The sequence below is a fragment of the Myotis brandtii genome, unplaced genomic scaffold (assembly GCF_000412655.1).
Source record: "Myotis brandtii unplaced genomic scaffold, ASM41265v1 scaffold1057, whole genome shotgun sequence".
In the NCBI taxonomy this organism is placed as follows: Eukaryota; Metazoa; Chordata; class Mammalia; order Chiroptera; family Vespertilionidae; genus Myotis; species Myotis brandtii.
Genome location: NW_005353568.1, coordinates 169,024 through 169,826, shown reverse-complemented (window position 1 = coordinate 169,826; position 803 = coordinate 169,024). Strand labels below are relative to the sequence as shown.

The window sequence follows — 803 nt, the reverse complement described above, 5'->3', positions numbered from 1 at the left end:
CTGCTTGGCTGGACGCACCCAGGGGACTGGAGGGCCAAAGGCCATCGGCGCCCTGGCCGCTGTGGCTCAGTGGATAGAGCATCGGCCTGCGGACTGAAGGGGCCCGGGGTCGGGTTCTGTCAAGGGCACGTGCCGGGCCTCGGGCTGGATCCCCAATGGGGGCGTGCAGGAGGCAGCTGATCAATGGTTCTGATCATTGAGTCTCTCCCTCTCCCTTTTTCTCTGAAATCAGTAAAAATATTTAAAAACAAACAAACAAAAACCACAAAGGCCATCTGAGACTTGGGGTGGGCCCCGGGCAGAGGTGGCCGGAGAGCGGGAGCGAGAGGAGGGGTGCGCCCTGCGCCCCCAGGGCAGCGTCTCAGGGGGCCTGTCTGTCCTTTCTGCAGCGGAGCGGGTGACGTCCCTGGGGAAGGACTGGCACCGGCCCTGCCTCAAGTGTGAGAAGTGCGGGAAGACTCTGACCTCGGGGGGCCATGCCGAGGTAGGCGGGGCCTGAGGGCAGCAGGGGTGGGGGAGGGGGGGGACAGCCCCTCATGGCCCCTCTCTCTGCAGCATGAAGGCAAGCCCTACTGCAACCACCCCTGCTACGCCGCCATGTTCGGACCCAAAGGTAAGCTCCCCGAGGCCCGACGGCCCCCCACGCCTGACCCAGCCCCCCAGGGCCGGACCCAGCCCCCCAGGCTCTGGCCACCTCTCACCTGCATGCTGTTTTCTCTGTAGGCTTTGGTCGAGGTGGCGCTGAGAGTCACACCTTCAAGTAGACCCAGGTACGCCCCACCCTGATCCCCAGACCAGCTAGC

The 803-nt window shown here is 64.9% G+C and overlaps 1 protein-coding gene across 1 annotated transcript in view; it reads left to right on the top strand.

Moving 5' to 3' along the window:
* The window catches only part of CRIP2 (cysteine-rich protein 2), a 15,967-nt gene extending 15,164 nt beyond the window's left edge, over nucleotides 1-803 (top strand). The window contains exons 6-8 of the mRNA XM_014540566.1: nucleotides 390-484; nucleotides 556-613; nucleotides 724-803. Coding sequence (XP_014396052.1) covers nucleotides 390-484; nucleotides 556-613; nucleotides 724-764 — 194 coding nt within the window. The 3' untranslated portion in view covers nucleotides 765-803. The remainder of the gene's footprint in view (nucleotides 1-389; nucleotides 485-555; nucleotides 614-723) is intronic.